Here is a 13,488-nt window from a genome sequence, read left to right as displayed (position 1 = left end):
GAGCATACAAGTACTTCAATTCCACATTGAAATAAAAAAGAAAGCTTTCCTCAACAAGACATAGTGAGAAAAGAATAAATGAGCTGAACCTTGCAAGTAACAATTGCTACAGTAAACATATGAAGGTAAGAAAACCCCTACAAGGCCTTCTCCATGCTCAAACACCTTCAAGAACTGCTCCAAAACACTGATTGATCCATACATCCATGGACTTGAACCTGCAAAAAGTCTCTTCAGATGTGCTCTAATCAGCAAATAGAGGTCACCATTGGATCCAAAATGTCCAAAAACCCCTAGATAGACTCTTCTTGAGCTCCAAAAGGCCAAAAACTCTCCAAGTTATGGCTCCAACAAGCTCTGTCTACTCCCTCTCTATTACCCGTCCTACAAAATGGATAAATAGGCTAACATGGCCACAATTTCGCCTTGTTTTCTGTTGCGGAGGCAACAAATTCGCTTGCCAAAGGTGCATTTTGTTGGATCATTAATTCGTCTAATAACCCGTAAGTGTGGAAACTATGGCCACATGGGCCATGTGACCAGGGGCTGGGGCTAACCTGTGAAAATTTCTAGATAAAAATCCAACCGCAGTGATTGGTATTATTTATTCTACATATTAATTCAGAAATAAGTTATTCACAGTGTTTCTATGGTAAATATTGAAATAAATTCTATTGAAGCCTTCACAATTAAAATACTATGTAAAATAAATGCAAGGAAAAATACTAGCACAAGTACAATCACAGGGACAATTATTTCTGGACAATTGTCCCCGAAAAAACTCAATGCGGGAAAACTGGTGCAGCAAATGAGGCTTTATTTATTAATCCTCAGCAAAAATCTCATGTACAAGATATAACCAACAGAATAGAAGAGAAAGCTTTTTGAGAAATTTACTGACAGTTCTCTCACACTTCCCGACGAGATTCTGATCCAGGAGAGGACCTGCTGCCACCTCTGCTTCTCACTGTGTTAGCTTCTGCCCGAGGACTGCGCAGTTCCAGCGTCAGCCTCTGTGTTGTCCCTTTGTGTCACAGTTTTTGCATTGTCCCTTCTTTGCTCTTTGTCTTCTGCTCTTGCACTCCCCACTGATGCTGCTACCCTTTCTCTCCTCACTCGCAACTCTCCCTCTGAATCAATTTCCTCTTGCCAAACTTCAACCAGTGAGAAAATCGATTTAACTCGGGTAATTGAGTATCTGCTTGGTGTGTTTTCCAAATGGCCATTGAAGTCCTTATAATCCTCTAGTTGAGAACCAACAGCCCAGATTAGATTCTAATCAATGACTCAAATCATTTGGACTCGATCTCTGTCTTCTTCTAGAAGTTCAACCCACAGTTTAGATTAATACACTTCAATTATTTTAATTCCCTAAGTTTAGACTTAGGCCTCCATTAAAAAAGAAATAATAATTTTAATAAAACTGTCTCTGGGTGGAATTCCCCAAAACGATTTCTAGGTATTGTGGAATACATGTGTCCAAGCCTCCCTGCAAATTTTGAGGCTTAGAGCATATTTGATGCTACCAGAAATCAACACTCCCTCTTAGCGAGGAATGTGTCTAGTAATGCAACCTGCTAAAGCATCACCCTGTTCTATAACATCTCCCTCTGCGCCGCTGATGTCTGACATCACTACCCACCAACTACTACGCAAATGGTGCATCCATACTGCTGCTGACTCTGCCATTGCGAACGTTGCATTTGTACTGCAACTTTCTTCTACTGCAACTGAGAAACCATTTGTTTCTGCGACTGAAACGAATTCTCTACCATACCCATATGCTCCTTGAACTAGATGAACTTAGCTCTTCCTAGAGCTTTTGTGAGTACATCTGCAACTGTACTACCTCACGCTGAATACAGTCTCTGATAAAGTGACATATGATATCAATGTGTTTCAACCGATCATGAAATACTGGATTTTTAGAGAGTTTAATACAACTCTGATTATCACAGAAAATACCGGTCGCCTCCATCTTTTTCCTGAACAGACTCACAAACAGTTTTCTAAGCCATATAGCTTCACACGTAGCTGTGCTGACTGCCATATATTCTGCTTCTGTTGAGCTTAGAGCTACCGACTTTTGCTTCTTGTTGCACTAAGAGATCATTCCTGGTCCAACACTGAAACAATACCCAAAGGTACTTTTCCAGTCTACTGAACTACTTGCCCAATCTGCATCTGTGAATCCATTCAATCTGACGTCATCTTCTTAGGCATATTTCAACCCATATCCGACTGTTCCACACACATATCTAAGAATGTGGCTAGCTGCTGCCCAATGCACCTTTTTTGGTTCCACCATGAACTGACTAAGGGTGTTGACAACAAAGCAAATGTCTGGCCTAGTGTTGACCAGATACATGAGCGACCCAATGAGTTGTCTGTACAAGGTGGAGTCCACCTCCTTGTCTCATGATGCATCTATTTTCTTCTAGTTGGTGATCATGGGCGTAGCCATGGGTCGACAATCCTGCATTCTGAATCTCTTCAAAACCTCTGTAGCATATCTTCTTTGTCCAATGAAGATCTCCCCATTCTTCTGCCATACTTCCAACCCTAGAAAATAATGCAACAACCCCATATCCTTCATGTCGAATTCTGCTTCAAAATTCTTCTTGCAGTGTTTTATGAGCTTAGATGACCCTGTTAAAAACAAGTCATCCACATATAATACCAGAATAAGTGGCTCATTCTCCACCATTAGATAGTAGAGATTAGGATCAACATCACTCTTGACGAATCCCAACTGCTGCAAGTAATTATCAATTCGACCATACCATGCTCTGGATGCCTGCTTGAGCCCATACACGGCTTTCTTTAACCTACATACATGAGTTCTCTTCTCATGAGTTTCGAAGCCTTTGGGTTGTTCTATATACACCTCTTCTTCTATCACCCCGTTCAAGAATGCTGTCTTGACATCCATCTGGTGAATTTCCCATCCCATTTGAGCTGCTAGGGATATACAGGTTTGATAGAGGTATATCTAGCTACTGTGGCGAAGGTCTCTTCATAGTCTATTCCTTTTTTTATGTGTACCCCTTCGCTGCAAACCTAGCCTTGTACTTCTCTATACTGCCATCTGCAACATACTTGATCTTGTAGATCTATCTTGATCCTACAACTGATCTATCCTCTAGCCTAGGTACCAATTCCTAGACATCATTCGTCATGATAGAACTATACTCTTCTACCATGGCACCATACTTGGTGTTGTACGACTTCTTGAAAATTAGAAGGTTCTTCAACTTGTGCTACCAAGGCTTGGTACTTGTCAGGCTATCAACGCTGTCTCTTCTCGGTTCTAGGAGCTCTGACAAACTCCTTTGCGTCCCTCAATGTCTGTCGTACTTCTCTACTAGTTCTGCCACTGGTGGTGGGAGGCTCAATCAAATCCCCCTCCTGTTCCTATCGTTCCACCTGCTGAGAACTACTTGGATTTCCTTCTTCTGAGGAAATACTGGTACTGGTCACTGTGCTAGTTCCAGGTGTCTGTCCTCTTGCTTGTCCTCCTTGCTACCCCTGTTGCTGCTGGACTAAAGGAATATCTACTGACTGATCTTCTATTGGCATCTCTCGGAATTTCCTGAAAGCTCTATCCTCCATGAACTTCACATCCAGTCTTACTACAATTTTCTTGCTACTAGGAATGTAGATTCTATATGCCTTTGAGGTCTCACTATATCCTACGAGGTACCCCTTTTCTGCAGTCTGATCCAGTTTACTACGCTTTTTGTCTGGAATGTGACATATGCCACACTTCTGAATATTCTGAGATGACTGACTTCCAACTTCTTCCCTGTGAAAACATGAAGGCTACAATAGCATACAAGACTACAACAACAACTCCAAAAGTATTGTCCCGTGCAATAATAACAATGTTAGTAACACAAAACCAAGTCTAGGTAATTATGTCCTTTGTAGCACTTTGTCTTATAGGTAGGCTTACAATTGCACAAAAACTAACTTTTGCTCATTAATTTTGCCTTTAGAATATGGCCTAGCCAGGTCCTTCAAACTCCTTTTAACTTAGCCTTTGGATAGAGAATTGACCAGACATTAATCTGCACTTTAATAGCTGCTTGAAAAGGTCTTAAAATAGGTCTTATTCAAATCCTTGAATGTGGCTTACTCAGTGAAATTTAATGGCTGAAATTGCCCTTCAACACATTGTTAGAATCTAGATCAAGCCTTGATATGCCCAAACATGCCTAAACATGGCTCAACAACTGTGGCATGTTATGCTCAGGCTACTTGGCCTACCACTGTGGCTACCCTTAACACTTCTCAATAGAAAAAGCATGGGCTTATTGTGAAAATTTCATTAAATTGCAACCACTGGATATTTATTCTTCTAAGTTCTAACTGATTAATTATGCAGTTTATTTGCTACTGCAAACAACAAATAAATCACACTGAAATTCTTCACAAACAAAAATGCTACAGAAAATAAAATGTTGGAACTGAGAAATATAGAGCGCACACAATAAAGTTGACATAGTTATTTTTCAACAAATGTCCCCATAAAAAAACCAGTGCAGGAAAACCGGTGTAACAGATGAGGGTTTTATTATTATTATGCAACAGTGAAATTTATGAGTACAATTTATATGCCAAACTTGGCAATCCTTAGCAAGATAATCTGACAAAAATGATTAGAGAAAATTTTCTCTCTCTCCACTTGCAATTCTGGCACAACCTGCCTCAGAAAAACTGGCCGTCCAAACCCTTGTGCAGGCCCTCTTTGTAATGCTTACGCAGACCCTCACACGTGTGGCTCAAAACTACCTTTGATTAAGTTGTCCTGCTTGCTGCTGCTGTTGGAAGTAAATCTCAGATCCTCTGGAAAATTATCCCGGCCTCTGGAACCTGAATCATCCTCCTCATCTAAATCGAACTACTCATTGAAGTTGCCCGCGCAGTCCCTGCGTAACATCTTTATGGAATAACTCTGCCTCTCGCTGCTCCATCCCTGGAACTAGAAACTTCCTCCAGAATCACTTCTGTTGCTCTCTCTCAGCCTCTGTGTCCTTTTTGGCTCGAACTCTTCTTCTTTGTTCAACTACTGCTCGATAGCTCGATTTGCCAAGGAACTTGACCGTCAAGTGTGTTCTTCAGCTACCCATCGAGTTACTATTATAATCTCTCGTTGGTGAACCAACGACCATGATTAGATCCTCATCAACGACTAAGATCATCTCAAACTTGATCCGTGTGAGTTTCTAGAGAATTCTCACCTGTCTCAATTAATTATTTTTAATTAATCATTTTTCCTAAGATAGGCTTAGGAAATATTTAAATATTGATCAATTAACTTAATTGAGCTATCTCTAGGTGTTTTCTCCTTAAACTTTTTATGTGTTTTGAAGATCCTATGTTTCTTACCTCTCTGACCAAAGTCAAGACTAGAACACTTGTCCGATGCTACAAAAACTAAGAATTACTATAGCCCTAAAACAAACCTCTCATCTTGATGAGATCAACCCTAGCAAAGGTTCATTTTTGCCTTCACACAACCCTCACAAAGCTTGGTCTTTACAATCCCCTTTTGTTGAAGAATGTAACTAGTGCCGGTCTTTATAATTGTACTTGAGTCATGATATAATGTATTTGTCAAAAGAAAGAAAAGTAATTTTTTATTGTCAAAGTAATTGACTTATTAAAACATGGGTTTCATGCTTGGGTCAATGGTTAATAGGTCAAAGCATCCATTGAGTGCTCTAGGATTTTTGTTGAGTCAAAGTCAAAGTTATTATGTAAGAGACCCTTTTTAGGGCTCAGTTTGTCAAAGAAAGAAAATTGTTTATTGTCGAAATTTAGTCTTGTTTCCCGTGGCAACTGTGAAACAGGATGATTAGTTCTCCTGTGGGCCGAGATGATTAGTTCTCCCGTGGCGACTGTGGGGCAGGATGATTTGTTCTCCTGTGGACATGATGATTAGTTCTCCTGTCGAGGCATCCTACCCATGCAATCTGGGACTCATGGGAAGTACCTCTCATCTGATCAATGAGAAAGGAAATGGGGTTAGGGACCATAGTAGTACTATCGATGGACGCATCGATGTTTTACCGTACTCCCTATGCTAAGATGACCTCCATTGATATGGGATCAATGAAATTGATCTGGGATTAGTATGAGTGGTTTGAGTCACTAGAGAATGGTATGAGACATTCTCGATCAATTCTTCTTCTTCATGGTTCAGTAGAGTAGAGAAGAGCAGTGCAGGGCATTGATGGCAGAGATAGTACAGTCGGACGTATGGATCGGCGGATGGAGTTCTCTCTAATTGAGAGGGAGTGTTAAAATTGGCAACTAGGGCCAAACTCCATGTGGGTCATCTTATTAATGGAAGCTAAAATTTTTCTTGGATCCCTCTCATCGAGAGGTGTGGGATTGATCTAAAGATCATTTGATTTCGATAAGTATTCATGGAGATATGAATTTATTTGTGTTATGGGACAATTCGTCAAGGTCGGCCAGCAACCAAATAAACCCCACTTGTGCTCAACGTTTTAGTATAAATAGAGGTGGCCTTCAAGTCATTTCAACACACTTGGGATCTCTTCCTCTCTACTTGTTTTTGGGTTTTAGTAGGAGGAGAGATCCTAAGGGATAACGCTGCCCTAACGCAGAGGGCAGGAGCTGGAACTGTCGGGAACAGTCGAAATTGTCAGAACTGCCGGAACTGCCAGGAAAAGCTGGAACTGCCGGAATTGCTAGAACTGCTGGGAATCGCTGGAATTGCCGGAACTGCCGGGAACAGCCGGAACTGCCGGAACAGGCAGGAAAGCTGATGCAGAGGGCAGAAGTCGGAACTGCTGGGAACAACCGGAATTGTCGGAATAGCTGGAATTACCGGGAACAGCTGGAATTGCCGAGAACAGCCAGAACTGCCAAAGCATCTGTCTCCGAAGGAGAGAAGCATGCAAGGGACAACTAACAAACATTGGGACAATTGTATGGTACTTAGCAGCGAATACACCAAGCATGCAATGTTACAGCTAGCATGCAAGGGACAACTAGCATGCAAGAACAAGCCTGCTAGGGACAACAAGCAAGCTAGGGACAACAAGCAAGCAAGATGCAACCAACACATAGGTCAGTATGGAAACATGGTGCAGCAATGGCACATAATGCAATACAATGATGGGTACAATCATGATTAATGAAGCGTAATGAGATGCAGCATAGTGGTGATGGGTGCAACATGGTGCAGCACGGTGAGGTGTAGCACGATGACAAAATGCAGCACAACGATAGGTGAAGGAGTCACCTTGGAGAATCAGTTGAAGCAGCGTGTCTTCAACTGATCTCATGTATCATCTTCTTAGAGATGATCTATGCTCCTATCTAAATAAGTCAAAGTGTTGACTTCTGTTATAAACGTACTATCTCTTTCTCTGTGCTGAACTATTGAAGAACATATAAGAAGAATTGATCAAAGGTTTCCCCACATTGGGGTTTGTCCCTGGCTAGCGCAACATCTTGTGTCCTCTTGTCTTGGCTTGTCTTCTGCGATTTATGTTTATGTTCTATTTGCAGTTTACTTTAATGTTGATGTGATTGCTAATCTGGAAAAGATATTGAGCTAATTGTGAAAATTGAAATAAATTTCTCTAAGCATAGAACATACCTAAAATTAACATCTATGCTTAAGAGGAATTTTACTTCAATTTTCTTATTAGCCCAATATCAATATCCAGTTTAGCAATCACATCAACATGATAGTAAAATGCAGATAGAACATAAACAATAACAATAGAAGACAAGCCAAGACAAGATGACACAAGATATGGCACTGGCCAGGGACAAACCCCAATGTGGGGAAACCTTTGATCAATTCTTCTTATAATTCTTCAAAAGTTCAGCAGAGAGAGAGAGTAAAATATACAATTTTCACTTGCCCAATCAAAGTGAAATTTGACTAGTCAAACAACGGTAACATAAAGCCCTAACCAGAAAGTCAACGCTGGTCAATAGGGCAGATTTTGACCTCCAAAACAACTCGGTCAACTCAACCACCAATAGCTAGTCAAATCAGCCCAAAACAGTTAGAAAAAGTCTAGCCAAATTTGGTCAGCGAAAGTCAATGTTGCAAAAACCCTTCTACAGTGAACACTGGTCAAACATTGGTCAAACAAGCTCGATTTCTGTGCCCATAAATGCGGCCTACCCAGATAGAGATCCCCCACACAAAACCGCAGTCAAAACAAGTCAACGCTAGTCAACGCAAGTCAAAACAATCGTCCTGCAACTTCGGTCAACGTTGGCCAATGCAGGGACAAAAAACCCTTTTCTTCTTCGCACATGTGGGGAGCTGCCTTTGAAATTCGTACCCAATCAATGAAGGAGAGAGAAGAATGAGTGTGAGATGACATGACAAAATGAGGAGGAAGCTCCTTGTATTTATATGCAACACTGAAGGCTTGAGAGTGCAAATTAGATGGCTGGTTGACCTTGACAATTTGTCCATAATCAAAATAAATTCATAATTCCATTTTTACATGTCAGAATGTGATGCTCCTTAGATCAATCCTACACCTCTCGGAGAGAGGAATCCAATAAAAATAGCAGCTGCATCATATGAACTGTCCAAGGTGAAGTTTGGCCCTAGTTGCCAAATTTAACACTCATGCTATCTGACAAAGAAACTAACTATAATATCAACAACATATAATCACAACAAACACATACCATAATAAATGTAGATCAATCTTCTTTAGTATTTAAAGGTCTATGTCGTGACATGAGGAAAAATTATGAATGAGTAAAACACTGTTTCACATCTCGTTTGTCGTAGTCTTTCTTTTTATATCTATTTATTGAAAATCATAACCACTTATTTAACTCTGTCAACATAATTTTATGCATCCCTAGTACAAATCACTATTGACAACCAACTCTAATTGTTTGCTCATCTCTTTTTGCCTGTACCTTCCATTTACGGTGGTCTTAATGCAACTTGTTAATTATTGAGTGGTATACATCCTCAATTGTAACGTATCCTTTGTGGAAATTTGATTGTAATCTATTTGTTATTGGTATCATTTTATTGACTACAATTTTTGTTGCTACAAATGCCATTATTTTTATAAAAAGTTAAAGAAAAAAGAAATATGAAATTAAGGTAACATACTAAAGTAGTATTGGCTTGGCTTTTCTTCAGGGGCATTGGATATCCACGCTTGTGGCCTTCTTATAATTGCCAACAACCACTTGACGTGAGTAAAGAGTTTACATTCAAAGTGATTGATACTATTCTCTCAGGTACTCTTTTCCTCTATCAATATTCATTTTACGTATCATGCATCTAATTATCATTTGTTTCTTTGTAGTCAAATCTCTTGTCAAAGTGGTGGAATGCATTCAAATGCTCCTAAGGAACAAGTTTCGTTGATATGCTTATTAAGTCTCATTATCATACCTTTGCAATGTAGAATCATACTCTAATCTTTTGACAAGAGATTGTGGTCAATTTGGTGAAAGTTATTACTATTACAACCTAAGAATTTGCTTATACATAGAGTTATTTCCTGCCTGTAGAAGCACCATTTGCAGATTTTTCATTACAATTTTTTTCTTCCATTTTTGAATTGAAACAATTTTACATCAGTAGGCAATATCTGCATTAACAGATATTGAAAGCATCTTATTGAATATATAAACATTAGGTATGACGAACTAATCTATACTTTAGCATTAGTAGTTTTAATATATAAGATCTCTACAAAAGGAAAATATATAGTTGCTAGGTTATGGATTTGTGGTTAATTTGTGGTGCATGTGAATTTTCGTTGGCATGTATAGAACGCTATAAAGTCTTGATTAGCTATTGTTGTATTTCTATTAAACAACTTATGGAGCCTTTAAGATATATTGGATTCTAATTTGCATGTAGCTATCACTAACTTTGTTTTTGAGGAAATCCTCATGGGAAAATTCAAGGGATGCTTCCCCAAATTCGTCCCTAGTAAATCGTTGGTATACACTAGTGTGCCTCACCCAAGGGGATTTGAATTGAGCACTTGTTGGCATGGAACTAGCCAAATGCCCAGCAAAATTAGTGACAAATAGTTTAGCTAACACCTTGGATTATTACATATGGGACAATAAAGTTATTTATTGAAACAAAGGATCTCTCAATTCTTTTGATGATGGCATGGGTCTTTGATTTTGGCATGATTACTACGCATTGTAGAATTGAATCGGTCCTCCATGTTTGTTTGGGTCCCATGGTTGAAAATATTCTAATGGTTTTTGTTACCCCTCATATAGAATGAGGACTTGATCTAGTGTTGAAGACCTTGTTTTGATAGGCTATGTTTGGAGGATTGGTGGATTGATAGCTATTTGTTCTAGCTTTGATTAAATTTTTTGGTAGAGCACCACCTTTTGAGGAATCATCATGGAATTAGAGGCATGATAGCATAAGTGGCTTGCTGTCACTCCTTTGGAGCCTTTAACTGTGGAATTTTATGCATGTTTGTCACTTGAGGTGACATTACATAGTTTTTTAGGAATAGGAACATATGTGAGGCATGCCACATCATCAAGATTAAAAACCCCTCATATAGAATGAGGACTTGATCTAGTGTTGAAGACCTGGTTTTGATAGGCTATGTTTGGAGGATTGGTGGATTGATAGCTATTTGTTCTAGCTTTGATTAAATTTTTTGATAGAGCATCACCTTTTGAGGAATCATCATAGAATTAGAGGCATGATAGCATGAGTGGCTTGCTGTCACTCCTTTGGAGCCTTTAACTGTGGAATTTTATGCATGTTTGTCACTTGAGACATTACATAGTTTTTTAGGAATAGGAACATATGTGAGGCATGCCACATCATCAAGATTAAAAACCCCTCATATAGAATGAGGACTTGATCTAGTGTTGAAGACCTTGTTTTGATAGGCTATGTTTGGAGGATTGGTGGATTGATAGCTATTTGTTCTAGCTTTGATTAAATTTTTTGATAGAGCACCACCTTTTGAGAAATCATCATAGAATTAGAGGCATGATAGCATAAGTGGCTCGCTGTCACTCCTTTGGAGCCTTTAACTGTGGAATTCTATGCATGTTTGTCACTTGAGGTGACATTACATAGTTTTTTAGGAATAGGAACATATGTGAGGCATGCCACATCATCAAGATTTAGAGTTAGAGGAGCACCTTGTATGTTTGATAGGTTGTGTTTGGATGATTGGTGGATTGATGGCTATTTGTTCTAGCTTTGATTAAATTTTTCAATAGAGAATCACCTTTTGAGGAATCATCATAAAATTAGAGGCATGATAGCATAAGTGGCTTGTTGTCACTCCGTTGGAGCCTTAACTCTAGAATTTTATGCAAGTTTTTCACTTGAGGTGACATTTCATAGTTTTTTAGGAATACTAAATAGGAACATATGTGAGGCATGCCACATCATGAACATTTAGAGTTAGAGGAGTACCCTGTATGCTTGGACCACAATTGATCTCACATTGCCACACCATATGGGTTAACGAGTTGGTTTTGTAAAGCATTGGAGTAGATGACCCTCTTTTGACAACAATATGTTAGCATTTGAATGAATGCTTAGACAATTGATAGTTCATTTGACACTTTTATGCATTCACACGTGCCATAACATACCTTTAGATTGAAATACCAATAAACTAAGGGATTCCAAGGTGGTTTGGTGCATTGCTTCATGGTTTACACACATTCACTGTTGTAGCACAAAACCCTAGAGCATTGTCTTCCTATATATGGTATTGATGTTGTTTTACGATATTGTATGATGTCCCATGCTATTGGCACGTGGTATTTGATTCTATTGGAGGAGTTCTCTACGCTTTTGGCCCATGGTGTTAAGGGAGTTTAACGGTTTTGCACGTGCTTTCATGTTGTGGCACATGTTTTTAATTATCTTTGAGGGAAATCCATTTTGTTTCCTTATTTGGAAGAGCTATGGATGGTTGTACACATTAATCTAATTCCTTGACACACTCTTTGAGGATGCCACTTCTTTAGAGATTGTTATAACTTATCACTGCCTTTTGAAAAGACATTCATGAGATCCATCTTGGGTCAATGTGGCCTGTTACGCTTCTGTTGGGAGGGGTACAAATTTTTTTTTACAATGTAGCATCCACCACCATTGTAAGCCCAAGGTGACAAGTCAAAGCCATGTAACAACCATTTGAGATTTTGTATTAGGCGTCCTAGACTTGTGTCCTATCATTGTGTCTGTATCTTTTTGATTTGGGCAAGCCATGCTTTGTCCCTTGCAAGTTTTCTCGAGGTGATCTCGCCCCTAAACGGGTTGGAGGACTGTGGTTGACTTGTCATGTGAACCCATGGTTCTTTGGGATAGCCTACATTTGTAGGGGTGATCACCGTTGTATGGGCTAGTCTAGCCTGCATCAAGGTGCGGCTATGTCATTTCCACATGGTTAGCATATCGATTCTATAGGTAACCTTGGCTTTGGTGCAATATTTATCAATACAACTCTCAAATCATAACAATCTCTTAAACAATTTTCACGTTTCTTGAGGCAATTCATGATTCCAAATGCAAAGTGGTTCCACTCGTCAAAAAGTCAGCGTAGTCTCAGATGGAAGAGCTCAAAAAGTCAAAGACATGCCATGTAGCAGTTTTAAGATCCAGGCAACGGTTGTAAAGTTATGGTTGATCAAAGAAGGTCATTAGGGGTGTGCATGGGTTTTCTGGGCATAACTTTTAGGGCGTTCCACTATTTTGGACATGCATAACATCCAAAGTGATCTCCTCAGCAAGAGGAACAAAACCCACGTTTCATAATTTTTTTTTTTTATCTTGTGTGGTTTTGGAGATTGGCAATTTTGACCGTATTTTAGGGGTTTTGAAACTTTGATTGAGTTTGTAATATCCCCAATTTTGTGAACTTGGGAATTTTGCCCAATTTTGGTAATATTAATTAAAAGGGGCAAATATTATTTTGGAGAAAGGTGACAAGTATTATTTTATTGGAGATTGGCGGCAAATTATTAATTTATTAAAATGAAGAAAAATTCACTTAGTAGAAAATGGCCTCCCACCAATAAAATAATAATTAAAAGGGGAGTCTAGAAGCTTGGGGAGAAATTATAAAAGGAGGAGGGACTCATTTGTTGATCATCTTTTTGACTATTACACTTCACATTACATCTTCTCTTGGAGCTGTTTAGCACAAGAAGGAAGTCTTCTTTAGCACAGGAGTTCCAAGCAGAATTCCACCTTCATTTCGGAGAATTTCGAGTGTCTCCCTAGTGAGGCAAATTTGAGGAGCTCAATTCAGAGTTTCCATTAGGCATATTTGCGGGTTATTACAACTAGTGTGTGTTACTTCTAGGGCCCCTAAGTTGTTTGAATTACTTGTGGGGAGATCAGTTACGAAGGAGCAGAACATCAGAGGATTTGCAGGTTTTTTCCATTATTGTATCTGGAGATTTTATGGTGATTAGTAGAGTTGGGTTTAAGGG

At 39.2% G+C, this 13,488-nt stretch overlaps 1 protein-coding gene across 1 annotated transcript in view; it reads left to right on the top strand.

The window, feature by feature from the left end:
• HEXO3 (beta-hexosaminidase 3) overlaps positions 1-13,488 on the top strand; it is a 315,121-nt gene that overhangs the window by 195,993 nt on the left and 105,640 nt on the right. Inside the window, exon 8 of the mRNA XM_089424925.1 lies at positions 9,173-9,273. Within this exon, the coding sequence (XP_089281051.1) occupies positions 9,173-9,273 (101 nt within the window). The remainder of the gene's footprint in view (positions 1-9,172; positions 9,274-13,488) is intronic.

Source organism: Pinus tabuliformis, chromosome 6, assembly GCF_031772625.1.
Source record: "Pinus tabuliformis cultivar Carrire ecotype Pingquan chromosome 6, CPIR1, whole genome shotgun sequence".
NCBI classification, from domain to species: domain Eukaryota; kingdom Viridiplantae; phylum Streptophyta; class Pinopsida; order Pinales; family Pinaceae; genus Pinus; species Pinus tabuliformis.
This window is presented reverse-complemented; position numbering and strand designations above follow the sequence as displayed.